The 23,705-nt window shown below is 41.8% G+C and overlaps 1 protein-coding gene across 4 annotated transcripts in view; it reads right to left on the bottom strand.

Moving 5' to 3' along the window:
* wnt2bb (wingless-type MMTV integration site family, member 2Bb) overlaps positions 1-23,705 on the bottom strand; it is a 128,906-nt gene that overhangs the window by 32,720 nt on the left and 72,481 nt on the right. For all 4 annotated transcript variants that reach the window (XM_059950295.1, XM_059950296.1, XM_059950294.1 and 1 more), the window contains one exon: positions 19,488-19,752. In XM_059950295.1, coding sequence (XP_059806278.1) covers positions 19,488-19,752 — 265 coding nt within the window. The remainder of the gene's footprint in view (positions 1-19,487; positions 19,753-23,705) is intronic.

The raw sequence follows: 23,705 nt of genomic DNA, 5'->3' as shown, positions 1-23,705 counted from the left end.
TGTTTTCTTTATAACTACAACACTATATTCTAAATTCTCTTGTCTTGTTACTACTATGATGTCATTGTGTAAGACCATGTCATAAGACCATAACACATAGGAACAGAAATAGGTCATTTGGCCCATCAAGTCTGCTCCATCATTCCAACATGGCTCGTTTATTGTGCCTCTCAACCCAATATTTCTGCTTTCTTCCCATAACATTTGATGCTCTGACTAATCAAGAACCTTGCAACCTCAGATCGTCTCTGGCAATGGATTCCACAGTTTCACCACCACCTTGCTAAAGAAATGTCCCCTCATCTCTGTTCTAAAAGGATGCTCCTCTACCTTGAGGCAGTGCCCTCTGGTCCTAGTCTTCCCTACTATAGGAAACATGCTCTCTACATCCACTCTATCCCAACCTTTCAAAATTTGATCGGTTTCAATGAGATCTGCCCTCATTCTTCTAACCTCCAGCATGTACAGGTCCAGAGCCATTAAATGCTTCTTTTACATTAACTGTTACATTCCTGGGAGAATTCTTGAGAATCTCCTCTGGACCCTTTCCAATTCCAGCACATCTTTTCTTGGATGAAAAGGGCCCGAAACTGCTCACAATACTCCAGGTGTGAGCTGCCCAATGCCTTATAAAGCTTCAGCATTACATCCTTGCTTTTATATTCTAGTCCCCTTGAGATGAATGCTAACTTTGCATTTGCTTTCCCTACCACTGACTCAACCTGTAAATTAACCTTAAGAGAATTCTGCATGAGGACTTCCAAGTCCCTTTGCGCCAATAGTATCTGAATATTAGAAAACAGTCTATGTCTTTATCCCTTCTGCCAAGGTGCATGACCATTCACTTCCCTACACTACATTCCAACTGTCACTTCTTTGTCCGTTCTCCCAAATTGTATATTCACTAGTCGCCAGCAACCAACCAGTAAAGGCTTCCTTTATTCAAAGTCTCTGCCTCCTGCCAGTTAGCCAATCTTCTATCCATGCTAGTATCTGCCTTGTAATACCAAGGACTCTTATATTGTTTAGCAGTCTCATGCATGGTAGCTTGTCAAAGACCCGAAAATCCACTTACTGTTTTTTCTCTATCCTGCTTGTTATTTCCTCAAAATGGCAGCAACTCAATGCATAAAATAATGCAGTTATGGTCAAGATTTTCAGTTATTGTTCAGATCAAACATAAGAATGGAGAAGAAATGTGATCTAAGTGACTTTGGCTGTGGAGTGATGTTTGGTATCAGACAGAGTGGTTTGAGTATCTCAGCGTTTGCAGAGAATGGTACGAAAAACAAAAAAAGCATCAAATGGGATTTAGAGAAACAAGTTTGTACTGAGATCGCAAACAGTAGCAAGAAACATAAGTTTATTATAATAGGTGATTTTAACTTTCCACATATTGATTGGGACTGCCATACCGTAAAAGGACTAGATAGGATAAAATTTGTCAACTGAGTTCAGGAAGGTTTCCTTAATCAGTACATAGAAATCCCAGAGAGAGAGTGTGCGATACGCAATCTGCTATTCCACCACTCAGCCCAATTTTCAGTCTCCCCCGAGTTTAGAGAGCTTGAGTTATAAGGAAAGATTAGAAGGTTAGGACTTTATTCCTTAGAAATGAGAGGAGATTTAATAGAGGTGTACGAAATTATGATACGGTAAATACAAGCAGGCTTTTTCTGCTGAGGTTGGGTGTGACTACAGTTAGAGGTCATGGGTTAAGGGTGAAAGGTGAAAAAGTGAAAAGTTTAAGGGGAACATGAGGGGAAACTTCTCCACTCAGAGGATCATGAGGGTGTGGAATGAGGTGCCAGTGGAGGTGGTGCATGCAATCTTGATTTCAATGTTTAAGAGAAGTTTGGCTAGCCACATGGAAGGTAGGGGTATGGAGGACTATGGGCTGGGTGCAGGTTGATGGGAGTAGGCAGTTTAAATGGTTTGGCATGGAATAGATGGGCCAAAGGGCCTGTTTCTGTCCTGTATTTTTCTATGATTCTAGTAGCTCAAGTAACCAAGCATTAGAACAATGGATGCAGAAGAACATCTCTGAATGCACAACATATTCACAACAATCTACAGATGCACAGATTGTGTGAATTGAAATACGTCATCACAGTACCATGTGATACATGCACACATCGCTTAAAGAACTAACTTAAGCCTTGCATCTCTCAGCTCTCTTGATTTCCTTTGAATAAGTGTAATGCTTTGAGGTTACAAAACATAACAGTAGTGACGAAGTATTTTTAAAATGAACTCAAGACGGCTACCAACCTGTTGAAAGTCAGCGAGGAATGGCACATAAATAAAAGCAAAGCACACCATGTGCGGAGATGCTTGAGTTAAAAAAAGGCAAAAAATGGAAGAATTCACGGGTTCATAAACTGAGTACCAGATGATAATGACAAAAAAATGAGCAGAAATGGCTGGCTATATCAGAAAGATAGACGGTTCAGTTGCCCAATGGATAACTGACTCATGTATAGTGATCTAATTGAACAGTATTTTGAAGCAAATGAAATAGCCAAAGAGAAACAAGTACCAATTTTCTTGAATGCATTGGGATTTAAAGCATACAGCTTCAGAATTTAACTGCTCCAACGAAACATGCAGAAATGAGCTATGCTGATATCGTGAAAGCGATGCAGGAACATTTAGAACCAAAACCATTGGTAACTGTAGAATGCTTTAGGTTTCACTAACAGAATCAAAAGGAAGTGGAGTCCATTTCATTGTAAGTGGCTGAATTGTAGAGATTGAGCATTGGCAATTCGGTAAATATGGTCTTAATGATGCAGTGAGAAATTATTTAGTTTGTGGAATCTTACAAGGAAGCAGTCAAAATTTGCTTCCAAACAGAAGCACAACTTACATTTAAAAGACCAGTTGAAATTGCTATATCAATGGAAACAGCAGCTAGAGATGCAATTGAATTGCAGTCAGGAATAAAAGTGAACCGCACATTTAAGAGAAAAGAAAAACATAATAGTTCAAGTTGCAGCTTCAAAATAAATTGGAATCTGCGCACTCCTCATGAAAAATCTGATAATGATGAGAGTGACACAGGACTGAGTAGGCTTGAGATTTAAAATAGGAAAACTCGCAATAGATAAACAATATGGCTTACACCAGAAGTGAACGGCAAATGAATTAAAATGGAATTAGGCACTGGTTCAGCTGTTTCAGTCATTCCACAAAATGAATTTGAATGGCATTTTAAAGATACTCAACTGAAGCCTACAGATATCTAACCAAGAACTTAAACTGGAAAAAAAGATAAATCCTGTGGGAATGACATTTTTTAAGTGAAATACAACAACCAACAAGTCACATTGATCTTGTATGTGGTAAAAACAGGAGGGCCAGCCTTGTGGGGGTGTGATTGGCTGAGACAACTACAACTTGATTGGAGATCCATCCATCATTTGCATGCCAGATCCCTTGCAATGGAATCAATTGTTTCTCCCACTCCCATCATGGAAGGGGGCTACTTAGCATCTATGCCCACACTACCCGACTCAAAAACAGCTACTTTCCCAAAGCAGCAAGACTGATCAACACCTCTACCCACAAACTCCACCATTACTTTATTATCTCACGTCTGCTACCTTACGTACAACCGAGCATCAATTTATGGCCATACAATTAATCTATGTACATAAGGTATCATATTTATTTATATTTATTGTTTATTATTTTATTGTGTTCTTCACCTTTTGTGTTTTTTTTGTGCTGCATTGGATTCGGAGGACCAAATATTTTGTTCTCCTTACATTCGTGTATAGGAAATGACATTAAACAATCTTCAGCAACACACACAAAATGCTGAAGGAACTCAGGGGGCCAGGAAGCATCTATGGAAAAAAGTACAGTCGATGTTTTGGGCCAAAACCCCAGCAAAATGGAGAAAACAGCTAGTAAGCAGATGTGAAAGATGGGGGGAGGGGAGAGAGAAACATCAGGCAATAGGTGAAACATAGAGGGGGAGAAATGAAGCAAAGAGCTAGGAAGTTGATTGGTGAAAGAGACAGAAGGCTATTGAAGAAAGAAAAAAAGGGTGGCAAGGAGCACCAGAGGGAGGCGATGGGCAGAGGAAAAGGGGATGGGAAATAGTGAAGGGGAGGCATTACTGGAAATTTGAGAAACCGATGTTCATGCCAACATGTTGGAGGCTACCCAAATGGAATATAAGGTGTTGTTTCTCAACCTAAGTGTGGCCTTATCCTGACAGTGCAGGAGGCCATGGATGGACATATTGAAATGGGAGTGGGAAGTGTAATTAAAATGGGTGGGCACTGGGAGATCCTGCTTTTTCTGATGGACAGACTGTAGATGCTGGGCGAAGAGGTTTCCCAATCTACATCAGGTCTCACCAATATACAAGAGACCACACCGGGAGCACTGAACACAAACTCACAGGTGAAGTGTTGCCTCACCTGGAAGGACTGTTTGGAGCTGTGAATGGTGGTGAGGGAGCAGGTGTCACACTTGTTCCATTTGCAAGGATAAGTGCCAGGAGGGAGATCTGTGGGGAGGGACAAACAGACATGGGAGTTGCTTAGGGAGCAATCCCTGAAGAAAGCAGAAAGTTGTGGGGAGGGAAAGATGTGTTTGGTGGTGGGATCCAGTTAGAGGTGGTGGAAGTTTCAGAGAATTACGTGCTGGATGCGGAGGCTGGTGGGGTGGTTGGTGAGGACAAGAGGAAGCTTATCCCTGGTAGTGTGGCGGGAGGATGAGTTAAGAGCAGACTTGCGTGAAATGGAAGAGATGCAGTTGAGGGCAACGCTGATGGTGGAAGATGGGAAGCCTTATCCTGAGAGCAGATGCGGTGGAGACGGAGGAATTGAGAGAAGGGGATGGCGTTTCTACAAGTAGCAGGGTGGGACGAGGTGTGGTCCAGACAACTGTGAGAGTCCATCGGATTATAAATGGTCCCTATGCAACTCCCTTAGAGTATGTTTGTAATTTGTGATGCTATAATTTATGAGGACAGATATTCTATTTAATGACATGATGCGCTCTGACTTTGAGGCAAAGATGCTCTGAATCAGAGATGCTGTTGCTCGTATATACGCGAGCATTTGGTTTGATCGAGAGGTTCGGTTGGTCTTCTTGAAGAGAGCAAACACTTCATTGTAGAAGATCAGTCAATTTGACAAAGATGAGTGGGTTCTCTAACCAATGGGTGCTCTGATCCACACATTTACATGCTCTTATCAGAGCAAGGACATTGTCTGATTTTAGGGTGCAGATTCTCTCGTCTGCCGATGGAAGTATCCCGGGGTGGGGTGGGGAGCAAAGATTCTGATGTAAGTAAGTATGATGTAAAAGTCACAGTCTTTTTGTGTACACGGTCTTTTTTTTTCTTCCCAGGGTTGGGGCATCATGAACGAGAAGGCTTATGGTGAGACTTGAGAGATTTAATAAGAACCATATGGCCAACTTTTTCAGCCAGAGCTCAGCATATGGAATGAGATGACAGAGGAAATGGTTGAGGCAACATTAGCAACTTTTAAAAAGACATGTGGACTGGTACAAAGATTGGAAAGGTTTAGAGAAGGGGATCCCAACCTTTTTTTGTGCATGGACTAACACCATTAAGCAAGGTGTCCATGAACCCCAGGTTGAGGGGGATGTTGGCCAAACATGGGCAAATGGGACTAGTGTAGATGGGAATCTTTGTCAGCATGGACCAGTTGAACCAAAGTGCCTGTTTCCATTCTGCATGGCTCAATGAAAGTGATTCACGCTAGGTGAGGAGATGATGTGGTCATGTGTCAATGATACTGTGATATAATGGAGAAGGGACTGCTCTTGATGTACAGATGCTCTGCGTTAGGATGAAGATGCTTTCATCTTGAGGAGCACATATCTTGCTGTCAGTATACAAATATTCTGATCTAGGGCTGCATGCACTGTGAACTTTGGAATCAGCTACTCTGATGTGAAGGTGTAATTTCTTGGATTTGAGGGAGAAGATTCTCTGTTTTAAGGGGTCCACATCTTCCTATCAAGTGTAGTTGATGTTCTGATACAGAGATAAGCTGAGGAGATCTTGTGAGGGTCTCCAGGTCGATCAAGGAGTGGAGGAACTTCGAGCTTGTGGAGCGGTGGTCTTATCGACGCGATACATATTTTGCAGAAACTCTGATCTAAGGCTGCAAATGCTCGGCACTAGAAGTTCAGGTACTGTGACACAGAGAAACACATTAGCTGATCTAGGCAGACAGTTGTATCAAGCTAGATGAGCAGTGACAAAAGTCTAAAGGGAACAAATGTTCTCATCTAGGAGAGAAAATGCTCTGATATCTGTAACAAGACTTTCTGATCCAGAGTACAGATTCTCTGTCCTACAGGTGAAGACTTTGTGTTCTAATGCCCTGATGTTATGATGCAACTACTAAGGGTATTGCTGCTTTGATCCATGGGAATAGATAATCTGTTCTGTTGGAGCAATGATCTAATCTAGAGTGTTCTTAATGAAGGGAGAACACTCTGTGATCAACGTTTACAGATACTTTGCTCGAAAGGTTTACGTTCTTTGATGCTTTAGATATCTTGATCTGGGGTGCCTTTTGCTAGGGAAGAAATTTAAAGACAGAAAAATGCAGCTGACTTCAAAGTTCTTGGGCCCAATTTATTCATGCCAACCATGGTGCCCACCAAGCTGGCAGTATTTACCTGCATTTGGCCCATTTCCCTCTTACCCCTCCCTTCCAAGTGTAAAGAGGGTTTCTTCTTTTTTGTTAACTAGCAGGAATGCTAATTTACTGATAACGAGAATGGTATTCCTTTGTAAACCAAATGGGGATTAATGTTCTTTCTTCTGAGTCTGTAAGCTTTTGTTGACGGGCTTTTGGGAGATCGGCGCGAGGGGGTCGAGAGAGAGGACGCAATGCTCTAAGCTGGGCGAGGATCGGACCCCAAAGGGGGGTCCGAGGCCGGGAGATTCTCCGAGGAGTGGGGGGGGGGATGAAGCTAGATGTGCTTGGTTGATCACTCGGAGGGTCCTGAGCTGTTTGGAGAGTCCGAGGAGTTCGGAGGGTCCTGAGCTGCGAGTCGAGGAGTTCGGAGGGGATCGAATGGTGGCCAGAAGACTTCAGAAATTGAGCTCCAACGGCTGTGCACGAAGTGGTTTGGACTTTGATAAGTTTGGCGCCTTTTCTTTAATTTTCTCTTCATATATACTGTATCGTTATTAATCACTTAGTTATAGTAACCTTTATAAATTGTACTCATTTAATCGCATATGGTGTACTGTCTGTTTTTGGGCGAGGCGGGGACATCACACAGCATCCACACCAGCTGATTACCCAGTTTGGCGGGGCTGAAGGCTGCCCCCCCTAGACAAGAACGAGCTGAGCGAGCCTGAGGCGACCCAGGGGGTTACACATGTATTTATCCAAATATCTTTTAAGTGTTGCACTGTACCTGCCTCAACTCCTAAGTGGCAGCTCTTTCCAATAATGCACCACCCTTTGCAAGAAATTGCCCCTCACTTTTAAATCTTTAACCCCTCACCTTAGACCTATGCCTTCTAGTTTACTAGGTTTTAGTTCTACTTTCCACTTTACTGGGGATAAATCCATGTGTGTTCATCCTTTTATACGCTTTGATTTTATACACCTCTACAAGTTCACCTCATTCTCCTATAATCTAAGGAAATATGTAATTTTTTGTTCTTAGAGTTAAAGTTAAAGTCTGTCCTGAGCTCATCAGGCCGGTGCTTATACCGGTTTCTGTGGCATGAAGCAACTGAGAGTATGAGACTCCCCCCCCCCCCCCCCGGATAAGACACCAGTCTATTGCGAGGTTAACCCCCAGCATTTTGCTGGTATCCATTTTCAGCTGGGTGGACTGGAGCAGTGTGTCTTGCTCAAGGACACAACACGCTGCCTCGGCTGGGGCTCGAACTCATGACCTTCAGATCGCTAATCCAACAGCTTAACCACTTGGCCACATACGACTCTTTTTGTTCTTGTGTAGTAGAAACTCTTATAAAGAGGACTATTTTACTTTAGTTATCTTTAGAGATACAGCATGCTATCTCTAAAGAGCCTGAGGCATCTAATTACATCAATGTGACCAATGAACCTACTAACACATGCATCTTTGGAATTAGGGTGGAAACCGGAGCACCCGGAGGAAATCCATGCGGTCACGGGGAGAAGGTAGAATCTCCTTGCAGATAGTGGTGGAATTAAACCGGGGTCACTGTCTGTAGTAGCATTACACTAATCAGAGATTGAATGGGAGCATTCAACTAATAAATGCTTCCATTGGTTAGAGTACTTCAATTGCGCTAGATTGAGATGCTCTAACTGATAGGAGCATTCACACAGGTCTTAGCATGGATGGCGGTGGGGCAAACAATGATACTATTGAGTGGAGCTGGTGCTTTGAACCAGTGGAGTAGATCTTCTGGCTGAAGGATGAAGTTGCACTGATGGAAAGGGATTAAGAACTTTGATCTAGGAGTGGTGAAGGTCTGATCCAGGGGATCAGATAATGTGAAGTGGGGAAGCAGACCCCAGCCCCTCTGATCTGGGTGCAGGTTCACAGATCTAGAGGAGGGGGACTGTAAGAATCACGGGGGTGCAGATACTCTGGGCTGTGGGATCAGATGCTCAGATTCACCAGCGTAGGTGAGGACCTCATCAGATGCTGCAGATGCACTGTGGGGTGCTCCTGTTCTGATCTAGTGTGATAACTCCTTGTATCCAGGTGAGGACCTCATCTGAGCCCAGTGGTGCGGGTGCATTGTGAGGAGATCAAGTTCTGGTTTAATGGGACACCTCCTGTATCTAGGTGAGGACCTCAGGTGAGCCTAGTTGTGCAGGTGCATTGTGAGGAGATCAAGTCCTGATCTAGTGGGACAACTCCTGTATCTAGGAAGGGACAAGCACTGAAGCAGTTGTGCAGCTTTGTTGATCTTGAAGAATCGACAGTCTGATATGGAAGAAGATGTTCTGTTTTAAGTTATGGATTGCTTAGATTTAGCGTTGGGTGAGGTGGGATAGGGAAGAAACACCTAATCTATGGTACAGAGGTTCCGATCTGGGAATGCAAATGATAGAACTAAAGGGACATGGTGAGGTGGGGGCAATAAAATGTGAGCTTTTTGGGAGGTTCAGAAGCCACAGGTCCACACCACCAAATTCAAAAACAGTTATTATCACTCAACCATCAGGCTCTTGAACCAGAGGGAGTAAATTCACTCAACCTAATCATGAATTGTTTCTACAACCTATGGACTCAATTTCAAACATTCTAAAATCCATGTTCTTGATATGTATTATTTATTGATATATTATCATCATTTTTGTTCCTGTGTTTGCACAATTTGTTGTCTTTTCAATGTCTGTCTGCCTGTCTGTTGTGAGGAGTTTTTCATTGATTTTTTAATGTTTCTTTGTCTTCACTGTGAATGCCCACAAGAAAATTAATCTCAGGAGAGTATATGGTGGCATATATGAACTTTGATCATACATTTCTTGGAACTTTTGAACTTTGAACCATTTCATTTGTCTATGGGCAGCAAACAGAAACCAGAGACAGTAGAGAAAACCCCCACAGAGTCACAGGGAAAATATGCAAACTCCACACAGGCAGCACCAAAAGCCAGGATCAAATCTGAGTCTCTAACACTACAAGGCAGCAGCTCTACTGACTGCATGACCGTGCACCCGAGTGGTGTTCTGATTGGCTGCTGGAAGTACTTTGACCTTGGGTTGCAGGTGCCTTCAGCTGGAGTGCAGATAGTTCTGATCTAGAGGAGAAAATCCTTTTACCTAGCTGGGTAGGAGCACAGGAAATAGATGACCTGATTTAGGCAAAGAAGTGTTCCGAACTTGGGTTTGAAATGCCCTGAATCGAACGTTCAGATGCACTAATCTAGAAACGCTGGTGTCATGCTCGGAATTTGGCGTGTGGTGACCGAGATACAGTGCTGCACACTCTCTGGTCTCGGGAAGATGTTCTAAGCTTGGGGTTCAGATGGTCTGATCTAAAGGCTCTAGTGCCCTGATGTAAAGGTGCTGGTGCCCTGATCTGGGAGCACACATGCTCTTATCTACTGGTGTAGATTTTCTGATTGCAGTGCAAGTACTCTGATCCTCTTATTTAGATCTTTAGAGAATCTGATTTTATGACGCCAACACGGTAATCTATAGAACAGATACAGTTATCTTCAAGCAGGAGTCACAAGTGTTTGAAAGCAAGATTACAATGTATAAAATATTACAAAACGTCAGTTGACATTCAGTACATTATACCTAGAACTGATAAATTCTCTGGTTCATTAGTTGTCTGGTTTGACTAGTGCTGTTATCAGCCCTTCAGACCGATGTGTGATGACGTGCCTATAATTCCCGGAACCTAGCGACCTCATCACACAATGCAGGCTCTAAAAACACGATCTTATTTCTACCTTCAAACTTTTGTATGTGTAAATCTTCAATATTTTAAAAGTGGACTAAGAAAATACTTAAAATACTAGTAATAAATTGCTGCATAGTTGTATCACCTGGAAAGCTAAAATGTATGGCAACAAATTATCAAATTTACTTTACCAATAAAACTTTCCTTTAATTAAAAATAGTGAATGTCCTGATTTCTCTAGCACAATAGTTGTTTGACGTACATGGATAACTATACTCCTAACTACTTTCTATATTCCTCTGCTAAAAGTGAACTAACCATTCCATTGCTGGATTTCATTTTAAAATGAGGTGGACTCTGTCTTGCCTGACTTCACTTTAAGTCTTCCACTTTGTACTTAGCTCCCTATTCATAGCCGGAATCTAACAGCACAGTGGGAATGAGCAGCTTAGCGATTGCTCAGGAAGTTTCATAGCTTATTATTTGATCAAAGCTTAGTTTCCACCTTCTACCCTTGTAGTGTCTTAATTTTACATACGCAAACACTATCATGTAAAAACACAGCAAAGATATTTTCCCCAGATCACTTCTGTGCACAAAGTTATGGTTAAGGGATGAACATTAAGACTTATTAAAAAATTTGAGAGGATAAATACATTATTCATTTTGTCAGACAGTGCTGGGTTGACTCTGAAAGAATGACCTAATAGCCCCACATGCAAGGCCCTGAAAAAGTTTACCTTTTGCATTTATATCCAATGCACCTTTTAAATTTACATTCTCAGGCAGAGCATGCCAGATCATAACATTACATTGAAAGAATTCTCTGCATTTCCCCTTGGGTTCTTTTGGAGATTATCTTTAATTTGTGTCATCAGGTTATTGATCCTCGGGCCACTAGGAACAGTTTCTTTATTAAACCCCTCTTAAAAATCCATTCCTTTAGATGGATAAGCTATGGTAACATAATAATATGATTATTTGCTCTGGTTCATGAATTAGTAACAAAGGGACACCAACTCAGGATTAGTGGGGGAAATATAAAGGGAAAGTTTCCTCTGTGCTGAACTTTCTAATGACTAAGAAGTTTGAAAACCAATCCCGGCTTTAGTACACATGACCTGTTCAAATAAGGGCTAAATCTGGCCTAGATCCATAGAGTGTGCAATAACCTGTCACTCAACTACTTCTCCATGGCTCAATGCCCACTGACATCGATAACAATTCCTTCTTCTCTAGCATTGTCCTCTGTTCTCCAAACACAGCCCTTTAAGTAAAAGTACAGCCTGGATCTCTCCCAGCCCTCCCTCTTTGATTTCCCTCAGTTACTTTACATCTCCCTCATCATTTCACAAAAAATCCTAGCCGGTAACTGGTGACGCCACAGAATCAGAGAACTATGTACAGGTCACAACAAGGCTGTTCACTCCATCGATTTTAAGTTGACTCCCAGCAAAGCAATCTTGTCCGTTCCCTTTGCCTGCTCTTTCCTTGTAACCCTAAAGACTATTCAGTCTTGTGCCTTTTTTTATGCCCAAAAATTAATTGGGTTTCTCTCTGTGTAAAACAGTTTTCCTTACATCTACCCATGTTAATAATCCCTCACTTTAAATATATGACTCCTGGCCCTCAAACATCTGTGAAAAGAAACAACTTTTGCTCTATTTTCATTATTTAAACCAATCATGCTTAGTGGGATCTTCCTTTACTCTACCCGAAAGTGGCATCGCAAATTGTACGTTTCATTGGAATGGAAAATAAATCCAGAAAAGACATTTTCCAATTGGAGGTTAGAAGGTTAGAAGATTTTAGAAACTCTCTAGTGTCTCTCAGTTGTATCTTTCCTGCATACTTTTCCTACAAATCTTCAAGTAATTTGATCCATGTAAGTCTGTGCTCTGAATTTAAATAGTCTCCTTCCATAGATTATTGTTTCCGAACATCAGAAAACTATGGTGTATTTTCACTTTATATCCTCCAGTCTCTTATGTGCAGAAAGGATGACCTACAGGTTATTATAAAGTTAATAAATAAATAAGATTATTCAGTTAATTTTATTTGTTATTATATGCTTTTAGTTGCATTACACTTGCTCATTAATGAAAATATCTATTCAGCCAATCATGTGGCAGAAAATCAATACATTAAAAACATGCAGATATGGTCAAGAGGTTCAGTTGTTGTTCAGAACAAAGATCAGAATGGGGAAGAAACATGATCTAAGTGACTTTGACTGGAATTATTGTTGGTGCCAGACAGGTTGGTTTGAGTAACTGCTAACCTTCTTGGATTTTCATGCACAACAGTCTCTAGAGTTTACAGAGAATGGTTTCAAAGGTTTGAAAGGTACATTTAATGTCAGAGAAATGTATACAATATACATCCTGAAATGCTTTTTCTTCACAACCATCCACAAAAACTGAGAAGTGCCCCAAAGAATGAATGACAGTTAAATGTTAGAACCCCAATGTCCCTCCCCTGCATAAGCGGCAACGAGCAACAATCCCTCCTCCCCCCACCGGCAAAAATAAGCATCGGCACCCGCCACCGAGCACTCAAGTGTGAGCAAAGCAACAGCAAAGACACAGACTTGCAGTTACCCCAAAGACTACGTTGTTCACCCAACATTCGACATACCACAGGCTCTCTCTCTCTCCCTAGTAAGGGAGAAAGAGTTGGCTCTGAATGGTGTACAAAACAAAAAAAAACATCCAGCGAGCGGCAGTTCTCTGGGTGAAAACACCTTATTGATGCGAGAGCTCAGTGGAAAATACTGGTTCAAACTGACAGGAAAGCAACAGTAACCCAAATAACCACGAGTTACAACAGTGGTGTGCAGAAGAGCATCTCTGAATGCACCCCACATCCAACCTTGAAGTGGATGGGCCACAGCAGGAGAAGACCACTTGGTGTACATACTTTGATAATAAATTTACTTCGAACTTCTGTAAGAACTCAATCACAAACAAAGCTCTTCAGATCCAATGAGGTACAGTCACCATTGTTGGGTTTGTAATAGGTTATAATACTCAGCAAGATCCCAACAGCATTGGTTTTATTGTTCAAAGATTCTAATTTTAATTGTTGATAGGGGAATAAATGATGGCCAGGAGATCAGGGAGAATTTTTTTGTACATCTTTTAAGTAATACAGTGGGATTCCTTTTCATGCGTCTGGTAATCACTGAAATACTGCCTGCACACTCAGACTTAGCACTGTTACCTCAATTAGTCTTTCCAGCCGCACAGTTTAAGACTTAACAATCTGAAATATTATTTGGTTTAATTAAATATGATCAATCCTCCAGTTTTAGATGGAAAATAAAATGATATGTAAAAACTTTTCTTTGCAAGTTCTGTTTGGACGTTGAGTTTAACTTGACAGAGTCCAGTGATGGGATCTGACATACGCTGTTGCTATGGCGTGTTGCTAGGATTTATTAAGGTCCTGGAGATGTATCATAGCAGCTGCAAGGTCATTGTCATTGTGTAACATGCCCAACCTTACCACAGAAACATAATCATGCTTCATGCATTGTGAACTTCAGTTACTGTTGCATTTGGAAAGAGAGCACAGAATGTATTTAATTTGCGGAAGTATTTCCAAATTATGTTTAACTTTTTGCCCCATCTTTAATTCTCAGGGAGACCTGCAGCTTGGGAGCAGAAGGATTTCATTCAACGCCTACTAAATCAAAGACTCTTAAGCCAGGAGAGCATTAATTAGCTGCAACTGTTCGGCTTCAGCCTTGATTGGACGGCCCTGATCTGACCGCACTCGGTCCATTTAGAGTACTTCCTATCCAAGAAGCCGGTAGTTGAAGCAGAGTCAGTGAGACCAGATTTCAGCTGCTGTGTTCTGTGGGGAATTTGCCAGGGGAATGTGGGCTCAGATGATAACCCTTGCTGCTATTCTCTGTAACCAGTGCTTCTATAACCATTTATACACATTCTGGATCCATCATTTCTTTGCCTTATCACGACCCACTTTTGTGTTGGGACTATCATCCCTTTTTTTAAATTCTTGATACCTCCATCCCCATTTGGGTGCTCTTGTAACCAATTTCCCCCTTCCCTGATTCTATCCATGTTTAATGTTAGTTAAATCTCCATTTATGTTTCTGAAGGAAGATATCTGATTTCAAGCATTAACTCTAATTTCCTCACCACAGATGCAGCCTGACCAGTTTGGTGTTTTCCTGCATAACCAGTTTCTATTTTGAATTCTGCCCAGTTGTCATAGAGCCATACGTTTCTCAGCACTGAACATGTGTGATAACTTCTGCAATGATAACAAACCTTGCTGCCCCCTCCTCGGATTTATCATGCAGTGCTTAGTGTTCACTCTTTTATTCTCTTACTTAATCATTTTGCCAATGTCTCAAACAGTCCTATGGTGATTTTAATTTGCTCACTGTAGTAAAGTACTTAACAAAGAGGAACAAAGAGGTAAAGAAGATGGCACCAGTGAACAATGAGACCAAAAGTGACTTTCTTCAGACAGTTCACAAAACTACTTCCTTTTTCCCTTCTTCTTCTTCATTTAAATATGATTCAGTTATTATTGGAATCTGGGATTTACATTTTGAAGGTGTGTTTTTGGGCCAATTGGGTGATATGGTGCTTTGCTGTCTAAGGGGGAGTTCGGAGAGGTTTAGAGTGGAGCGTGCGGCCTGGAGGTGGGGCGTGAGCCCACGATCGACTCCATTTCTCACCAATTTTGCCAAACAAGACGTTTTAAACCAGTGTGGATGAGAGCAGTAGGCAAATGTGTGTTCGTGTGTTCACTGCTGTCTGCCTGTGTTTGACTGGTCTCTCTCTCCCTCTCACTACTGCCAGAGGAAGGTGCCTGCGTTCGACCAGGCTCTCTCTCTCTTGCTCTCAATCCCTGCTGCTTGAGGAGTGTGCCTGAATGAGGCCGTCTCCCTTTCTCTCTTGCTCACTGCTCCCAGAGGAAGGTGCCTGTGTTTGATCGGTCTCTCTCTCCATCTCACTTGATGCTGCCAGAGGATGGTGCCAGGGTCTTGGACAAGGTTTAATCAATGCAGTTTGTGGATGGGGCTCTGTATGTTATGATGTGTTTCTGGTTACCCCATTTTTTATTGCTATTTTGTGCAATTTGGATTGGAGCAGACTGGCTCTGCAGCCTCCAGTCAATGAACGACACAGTGCTGAGTAGAAATGTACTGAACGAAGCTGAACATTCCTGGAGGATGTTTCACAGATTCCGTGGTTTGAGGGTTTTTTTGCCATTTGTGCTATTGGTTCTTTTTTTTTGCATGCTTGTTGTTTTCTTTGCTTTCTTTTTCTCATGACTGTCTTTTGGAAGATGAATCTCAGGGTTGTAGACAGCATACATACTTTGATAACAAATGTACTTTGAACTTTGCAATTATAAATGAGGTAAAAGGGGATAAAAGTTGTGAAGAAATTTAAAGACAATCTACTTCTCCTTCCAACCCTCCTATCCAAGTATCTTTTAAATGTTGATCCTAACTGGTTGCTCCACCATCTAATATGGAAATGCCAAAGCACAGGATGACAAGAGGCTTCATAATGTTGTAGATTCAGCCAGCTCTATCATGGGCACAATTCTCCACATCCTCAAGGACATCAAAAGACGGGTTCACAAGAAGGTGACACCCATCATTAAGGACCCCTTGCACCTTCTTCTCTTTAGTACTATTAAGGAGGAGATATCAGAGTCTGAAGACACGCACTCAGCGTTTTAGGAATTGCTTCTTCTCCTTCACCGTCAGATTTCTGAACAGTTCATCAACATATGAACACTACTTCACTATTTTGGTCTCTTTTTGCACTATTTATTTTAGAATTCTTGTTTTGACTCATTGTATGTTTTTAATGTTTTGCATATATTTGTTGCTAATTGCTAAAGCACAGATAATACACCCAAACTTGGCACCATCTAGTCGATGACTCTGAGTTACCACAAAACAAAAAAATTCATATACAATGCCTATAAAAAGTATTCACCCCTCTTGGAAGTTTTCATGTCTTATTGTTTACAACATTGAATCACAGTGGACTTAATTTGGCCTTTTTGACACTGATCAACATTCATGTAAAAGTGAAAACAGATCTCTACACAGTAATCCAAATTAATTACAAATATAAACCACATGGTAATTGATTGCATAAGTATTTACTCACTATAATATGACACACAAAATCATCACTGGTGCAGCCAGTTGGTTTTAGAAGTCACATAATAAGTTAAATGGCGATCAAGTGTGTGCACTTAAGGTGTTTCAATTGATTGTAGTAAATATACACTGGTATCTGGAAGGTTCAACTGCTGGTGAGTCAGTATCCTGGCAAAAACGACACCATGAAGACTAAAGAACACTCCAAGCAACCCCACAAAAAGGTTATTGAAAAGCACAAGTCAGGAGGTGGATAATTTCCATCTCACTAAATATCCCCGGAGTGAAGTCAATCATCAAGAAATGGAAAGAATATGGCACAGCTGTAAATCTGCCTAGAGCAAGCCATCCTCAGGAACTGAGTGACCATGCAAGAAGGGGACTAGCGAGGGAAGTCACCAAGATACCTATGACAACTCTGGAGGAGTTACAATATTCAGTGGCTGAGATGGGAGAGACTGTGCATACAACAACTGTTGCCCACCTGTTTAACCAGGCACAGCTTTTTGGGAGAGTGTCAAAGTGAAAGCCACTGTTGAAAAAACATCACATGAAATCTCTACTAGAGTTTGCCAGAAGGCATGCGGGAGACACTGAAGTCAGCTGGAAGAAGGTTCTATGGTCTGATGAAACCAAGATTGAGCTTTTTGGCTATCAGACTAATTGCACATCATCTAAAACACACCATCCTTACCGTGAAGCATAGTGGTGGCTGCCTCATGCTGTGGCAATGCTTCACTGCAGCAAGTCTTGGAAGGTTTGTGAAGGTAGAGGGTAAAATAAATGCAGCAGAATAAAGGGAAATTCTGGAGGAAAATCTGATGCTGTCTGCAAGAGAACTGCAACTTGGGAGAAGGTTTGTTTTCCATCAGGACAATGGCAATGACTGGAATGGCTTAAAAACAATGAAGTTAATGACCTGGAGTGACCAAGTCAGAGTCCAGATTTCAATCCAATTGCGAATTTGTGGCTGGACTTGAAAAGAGCTGTTCACTCATTAACCCCATGCAATCTGACAGAGATTGAGCAGTTTTGTTTAATAATTGTAATAAATTTACACCAATTTGTAGAAATCTGTTTTCACTTTGACACAAGAGAGTCTTTTCTGTTAATCAGTGTCAAAAATCTAAATTAAATCCACAGTGATTCAATGTTGTAAAACAATAAAATATGAAAACTTCTGGGGGTTGGGGGTGAATGTTTTTTATAGGCTCTGTATACGTCTGTAACAATAAACCTGATTCTGGGAAATTTAAAGACAAATAAAGGCTGCCTACTTCTCCTAAAATTCTTATCCATGTACCTGTCCAAGTACCCTTGAAAAGTTGTTTATGCATCTCCCTCAACCACTTCCTCCAGCAGCAAGCTTCAATGGTAACAGCAAATGTGACCAATCACACCAATGGATGTATAATGGACACAGGATGGGCAGTTGACATGGCATGAGGAAACAGCCATGCTTAAAAAGGTGTGCCCACTTGTATGGCAGCTGCTGTGATTTGCTGGTTACGGGAGGCACTTATTGCAAAAAGAACTAAACTATTTATCAATTCATCATCACATTGATTGGGATCTTATTGTGTTCAGTCAGATTGCTATATTCCCCGACACTGGTACTTTTTTTAAGGCAATTCTGGCTGTGAAGCACTTGGGACCTGTGATTTCATGAATATCATCACTCTCAAGTCCTGTATAATTTTAACATGTGCTGGGATTGTATTTCAGTGCCCTGTTCACTGTGATCTTGTTGATGCCAGGGAGACAAACTACATGGGTCACTCCCCCATTCTCCTCTAGAAGAAGACAGCGAATGGAGGGGTATACCCCCTCTCAGCAATGTCTGGTGTTAAAACCCAGTGTGTTCACTAGCAGCAGGCACGTCATCTCTATAGTCATAGATATCTATTGGTGACTTGACAGAAAGGCAAGAAGACTTTCTTAATGTACATAATTGGCTTCCTATGTATTGAGGTTGAGTGCAGCTTTCATGACAAATGGCCAAAGGGGAAAGGAGGTGATTGAAAAGAGCCTGAAGCTATGTGAATATAAAATAACATTCATCCCTTCTGGTAAACATACACCCTGGGTCCTTCTCTCTCGAAATCTAGTCACCTTGAATCTGACCAGTTAAGATGCTTGATTGCATCATTCCTTCCTTTGCAATTCCATTTCTATTTCATTGCGGCATTGAAGTTTTCTGAGTGACTTAGATGAATGCATTGCCTTGGGTAAGTCTTTAATGGTATGACTTTGACCATTGATTCAACAATTGGCTCTCATTACCCTTGTCACTGTTGCTCTTAGCCTTCCTCCACCTTCTCTCACCAATGATATTTCTCCACTGCTTCTACTCCTGGATTTCAGTATTTATCATCTTTACAATTTTCATTCCTTTCAGTTTCTGGCAATCAGGTCTGTCCTCAGCTTTGCCATGCTCTCTAGACAGTTGCCTCATAATAAGCACTACTTGCCCCCGGTCTCATCTCTATTCTTTCTGCATTCGTCTCCATCAGCTGCTACTCTTCCCCATGATGTCAAGGCTCTAGGTCATGCCTGGCATCTGCCCCTGCAGTGGTGACACAGATTAGAACCTGAGCACCATATGCATACGAAATGCTAGAAGAACTCGGCAAATCAGGCAGCATCTATGGTGGGGAATAAAAAGTCAATGTTTTGGGTTGAGACCTTTCATCAGACCCTTATTCCCCCTCCATAGATGCTGTCTGACTTATAAACACAGAATACTGCGGGAACTCGTATTATTCAGGCAGCATCTGTGGAGGGAATAAACAGTTCACAGTTTGGGCCAAGGCCCTTCATCGGACACGTAGTCCCCCCCACACCCCTCATGTACTGCCTGACTTGTTGAGTTCCTTCCCCTTTTGTTTATGTTACTCAAGTTTTCCATCATCCGCAGAACCCTTTGTGTTTACGGCCCAGGTCTTACCTGCTGCCTTGTCCATGACGCAGTAATCGGGTGAGTTTTCGAAGTACACCAGCTCGTTTTTGATCAGCCTGCCCGAGTGCCTGTTGGTGACAGTGAATCCTGTCCCATCCTGGTTCATAGTAACTTGGATTGCCAGGTTATATTTTTTCCTCAGGTAATCTCCAGTTTTCCTGAAGTCCGCCATGGCTAACCAACAAGTCCGCAGTGTACAGGAACCACTGACTCCATGGCATTTACACTCGAGCTTCATGAATCGCTTTACAGCCTATGAGGGAGAAGACGGCCAGAATTATAACAATGAACCTCTCATCAACATAAATAACTTTCAAGAGTACATTATTCTAACAGGTGGGCCTGTCCAGGTGTTTAGTAGGACAATGTAAGTGGAATTTTAATCTATATATAATCTGGTATATATCACTAATCCTCTGAGGGGACCACAACCTTGTCACTGGGTTTGCAGGCTTGTGTGTCTTAATGTCCCAAGGCTTTATGCTTTGGCTCCTGGTAGGGTCACCCATGTCAAACAGATCAAAGGGTAGAGGACGAACTAAGAGTGGCCCACCGGTCCTCCAGGTTTGGGGGTTCAGCTCAGGGCTAGCAACCCTGACTGGTCAAACAAAACTGTTACAGAAACAGCAACGAGGAATCCTTTTACGTCTGAGTGCGACGGTATTCCTGAATCTCCATTCAGGACTTGCATGACTGGCTTCAAAAACCAAGAAGAAGCTACTGACTTGATGAAAGAAGCCCTGAACATGGCCAGAGATTGATAAACTTTATCGCTGCCCTAAATGCCAGCAGTATAATTTGGGTAGTAGGTACTGCAATCAAGAACAGGACAAGTAGTATTGGGAATAACTTTCAGCCAGCCTTCCAGAGTGATGGACTGGGGATCAGATCACACTGCATTGTAGATCCCATCTCATTCCTGTCCAATTAAAATCAAATGGACAAGAGATGAATGAATTCTATAACAGGTAGGACATCTGAGCAATTGTATTAATAATGAATAAACAGAAACACAGGAAACCCTCATTAGGTCTGCAGTACCTGTAGTTAAAATTTCAGGTTGCATCAGAACTTGGAAAGAGAGAAAACAAGTTAGTTTTAGGTTGCCGAGAAGGTGGGGTGGGGGATAGCATTGGATAGGACAAAGGCAATGTCTCTGATATCGAGCAACACAAGCAAAATTCTGGAGGAACTCAGCAAGTCAGGCAGCATCTATGGAGAGGAATAAACAGGTTTGATATTGAGGTCAGGGGAGTAAGTTGCAGTGGGCGATTGGTTAATGGGGCAGTTAGAAGGAGATGAGAAGGAACTATGAAATGGGGGCAGTTAGCAATGAAAAAGCACCCAAAGGAAGGTAAAAACTGTGAAAGTTAGGGTTAGAGGATATGTCCGGCTGTGACTGATTTGCTGAGTGGTTCAATTTTTGGTCTTTATATTAGATTTCCAGTACCTGCAATTTTTTACCTTCTGGTGGCATTACTATCAAGTACTGCCTGTGTTATGGTAGAATTTTTGCACAGTTTTTTTGCACTAATCTCACTTTTTAAACTCTTCTCCAGTTGAACATCAACCAAAAATGCCCGAGGACAACTTAAACAACTGCTCTTCGGCACGCTGACTCCATTTCCAGTATACATCATGTGTCAGTATGTCATATATCAGACTAACATTCTTGTTTCTGTATCAGGAAGTTGTGATTTCAGGTCTCATTCGAGATATTTGAATGCATATGTCATTCTGGTCCCCCTAATGCACTGCTGTTAGGTGCTGTAATACAGGAAGTGCTGACTTTAGGGTCAGACTTAGAACTAATACTGGTCTCTCAAGTGGGTAGGAAAGATCCCACAGGAGCATTTCAAAGAACAGCAGGGAATTATCTATGATATTGTGCCTAATATTCTCCCTTCTATAAATGTTTCTAAAATAGATTTTCTGAGGAATAGAATTTTACCTATGAAGGGAGTCAAAGGATAAGGGTTTGCTGTATAAAAATAGCATTGGGTTAAATGAGTAGCCACAGTGGAGCAGGTGTGAGGATCTGAGGGGGATCTTCTTCACTCAGAGGGAGGACCGAGTGGAATCAGCTGCCAGTGGAATTTGAGAGAAATTTAAATCCAAGAGGGATATGAAGGGCAATGGTCTGGGTGCAGGCAGATGGGACTAGGCCCAGGACTTGGGTAAGCATAAACTACCGTATAGGTGTTATGAACTCTGTGGGCCTCTGGTGGCGTGTCATAGAGCTTTGGGTTTCTCGGTTGTTTGAGCACCTCCGTTTACTAATTGTCTTAACTAGAGTCGTTAAGCTCGTGTGCTTTCTGTTTAATCTTGTCAAGTTAATTGTGACTGGCACGGGTTTTCCACTTTCTATGATTTTATGTGGGCTTTTGTTTAGCGCTGATCGCAGAATCTTGGGTTTAGATATTTGTCTTGTGGTGTTGCTTAGTCATTTCACTGATACTCTGTTGGTATTCCTATGTTTCTTGTTTCTGTCTCTACACTGAAATCCACCATTCCTTCACACCTCAGTTCAGTCATTTGCCTGGGCTCACCATGACAAAATCTGATGTTCCTCCACACTTGGGTTGAGTCATTGCCAAAACTCACCATGACAGAGTCTGCCATTCTTCCGCATCTGAGATCAGTCATTGCCAGTGTTTACCATGGTAACAGGGGAATGGTAATTTTGGATTGGGTCTTAGGTCATGACTCGGGTTTGATTAGGAAGCTTAAAGTAAAGGAACCTTTCGGAGGCAGTGATCATAATATAATAGAATTCACCCTGCAGCTTGAGAAGGAGAAGCTAAAATCAGATGTATCAGTATCGCAGTGGAGTCAAGGGAATTACACAGGCATGAGAGAGGAGGTGGAAGGGGACACTGGCAGGGATGATGGCGGAAGAGCAATGGCTGGTGTTTCTGGGGGAAATTCAGAAGGTGCAGGAAAGATATATGCCAAAAATGAATAAGTATTCTCAAGGGAGGATGAGACTGACTGTGGCTGACCAGGGACAGCATGAAAGCAAAAGAAAAATATTGCAACAATTAGTGGGAAGGTAGAAGACTGGGAGACCTTTAAAAACCAAGAGAAGACAATTAAAAAAACCATAAAAAGAGAAAAGATGAATTGCGAAGGTAAGCTAGTCAATAATATAAAAGATAATATAATTTTTTTCATATATAAAAAGTAAAAGAGAGACAACTTCCAAGAGGACCTCAACCTTGTCATGGTTTGGAGGCTTGTGTGCCTCAATAACTTGGAGAGCTACAGTCATTGTAGTCAGAGCTTTGGTTATTGGTAGGGTCACCCATGCCAAACAGGTCAAAGGGTAGAGCACAGACTGTTACGTACCCGTGACATGCGACAGTGGTGTACTTGTAACGTGACTGGGGTTGAAGCTATACTGGACTTGAGGTAATGGTATTGTGATGGTGGAGTGACGTCATTTTCCCGCCAGTAGAGGTCATGTGACAGGTTTTTTTTACAGGGTATAAAAGGAGGACCCCTCCCTGTGAGGAGGGGCAGTTCATGGCTGGATTTACCATGTTGACTTCATGCCACTGTGTGATTTAATGTGATGATGCAGTTTAGTTGAAAGATGAAGTTTTATTTAATGCCTAAAGTTTAAAAGGTCATTGCCAGCAGCTTCTTCACAATACTGCTAGTTGAGAGTGGCGAGTGAAGATCGGAGTTCGGGAGATAGAAGATCGAGGAGAATCGATTTCGATGGTGAAACAGGTTCGACCTTGTTTGATCCTTGTTCGGAAGGAATTCGTTGACTGTGCTCGTGTTAGCCCCTGTGAAATAGTAGAAAGGATTGAGGACAGTGTTTTAAAGGAGAGGTCAGTGCCTTTAAACCATTTCGTTAAGTAAATTCTTCATGGGAAAAAGTTCGATTTGGGAACCGAAACAACACGACGTGAAAGAGAATTTAAGTCGTCTTAAAAAGTCTCTCCCTTAAATGGACTGTGAGCATTTTGAACTTTTGGCAATACTACTTTAAAGAACTGTTTTTGCAACAACGCTTTAAGAACTGTTTTTGCAACATCGCTTTAAGAACTGTGTAAGCTGCCGCACAGCAGCTGATTTCCGGTTACGTTAGTGATTTGTTTACTTTTGGGGGTTTTGTTTTCAGTATTTAATAAACATGTTATTTGTTATAAAAACCCTTGTCTAACTCATTTATTTATTGTTGCCTGAATCCTTAAC

The sequence above is a fragment of the Hypanus sabinus genome, chromosome 25 (assembly GCF_030144855.1).
Source record: "Hypanus sabinus isolate sHypSab1 chromosome 25, sHypSab1.hap1, whole genome shotgun sequence".
Taxonomy (NCBI): Eukaryota; Metazoa; Chordata; class Chondrichthyes; order Myliobatiformes; family Dasyatidae; genus Hypanus; species Hypanus sabinus.
This window is presented reverse-complemented; position numbering and strand designations above follow the sequence as displayed.